Source organism: Austrofundulus limnaeus, unplaced genomic scaffold (assembly GCF_001266775.1).
Source record: "Austrofundulus limnaeus strain Quisiro unplaced genomic scaffold, Austrofundulus_limnaeus-1.0 Scaffold3559, whole genome shotgun sequence".
In the NCBI taxonomy this organism is placed as follows: domain Eukaryota; kingdom Metazoa; phylum Chordata; class Actinopteri; order Cyprinodontiformes; family Rivulidae; genus Austrofundulus; species Austrofundulus limnaeus.
This window is the reverse complement of record NW_013955961.1, coordinates 2,750-3,663: the sequence shown is the minus strand read 5'-3', so window position 1 is coordinate 3,663 and position 914 is coordinate 2,750. Positions and strand designations below refer to the sequence as shown.

At 38.6% G+C, this 914-nt stretch overlaps 1 protein-coding gene across 1 annotated transcript; it reads left to right on the top strand.

Moving 5' to 3' along the window:
- Positions 1 to 78: 78 nt before the first annotated feature.
- Positions 79 to 914, top strand: LOC106511912 (PR domain zinc finger protein 15; the record flags this gene model as incomplete). The annotated part of the gene is given in 3 exon segments (XM_014000633.1): positions 79 to 158; positions 624 to 743; positions 865 to 914. Coding segments are annotated over 3 exon segments (250 nt in total), but the record flags the coding sequence as incomplete, so codon positions are not given.

The window sequence follows — 914 nt, the reverse complement described above, 5'->3', positions numbered from 1 at the left end:
AGTTTTAATAGTTTATTTTATTTGTTACTAAGATCATTGTTATGGTATAAAAACACATTAGTCTGTTCTGTCCCAAAGGTACATCCATCCATGTGAAATCTGTGGACGAATCTTTAACAGCATTGGTAACCTGGAGCGGCACAAGATCATCCACACCGGTGCGTGGCGTCTGTAGAGCTCTGTAAAATGTTCCCAGAATGAAAGTAGAACTGGAACAACACCATCCCAAAACTGAAGTTCCAACTCAGTCAGAAAACCATCCTGACAGCACTGTTTGACAACAGGATTAGCTGCAGTTTTCATCTATTTTTCTTTGATTTATGCACATGTACTGTACAACGCCTCCTAGTAAACACACTACTGCTGTATGTTTTATACAGAGATGCAGAAAATACAGTGATTTTCATCTTGTGTAGCTATTATTATCAGTGGAAAGCAAAGCCTGCTGGTTTTCTGATTTCAAAGTGTAATTGGAATCCAGCATTCATGTGTGGATAACTCTTATCTGTAACATGCTGGTTAATATTTAGACACATAAAAACCACTTCCTTTAAAGGTCTCTTGAAATGTCTTTCCGGTTAATTCCTTTTTATTGTAAACATGTTGCTTCTGTAATGTTTCAGGAGTGAAGAGTCATTGTTGTGACAAATGCAGCAAATCGTTTGCCAGGAAGGACATGCTGAAAGAGCACCTCAGAGTTCACGATGACAACCGGGACTACTTGTGTGCCGAGTGTGGCAAAGGTCAGGCTCTTAGTGCTGTATCGTACAAGTCATTACTACTTCTTTTTGATTAAACTCTTTACTTTTTATGGCTCAACAAGTTGGTGTTTAAGTGTTATACATGAGTGATGTTTTTTTACAGGCATGAAAACCAAACATGCTCTGAGGCACCACATGAAGCTTCATAAAGGC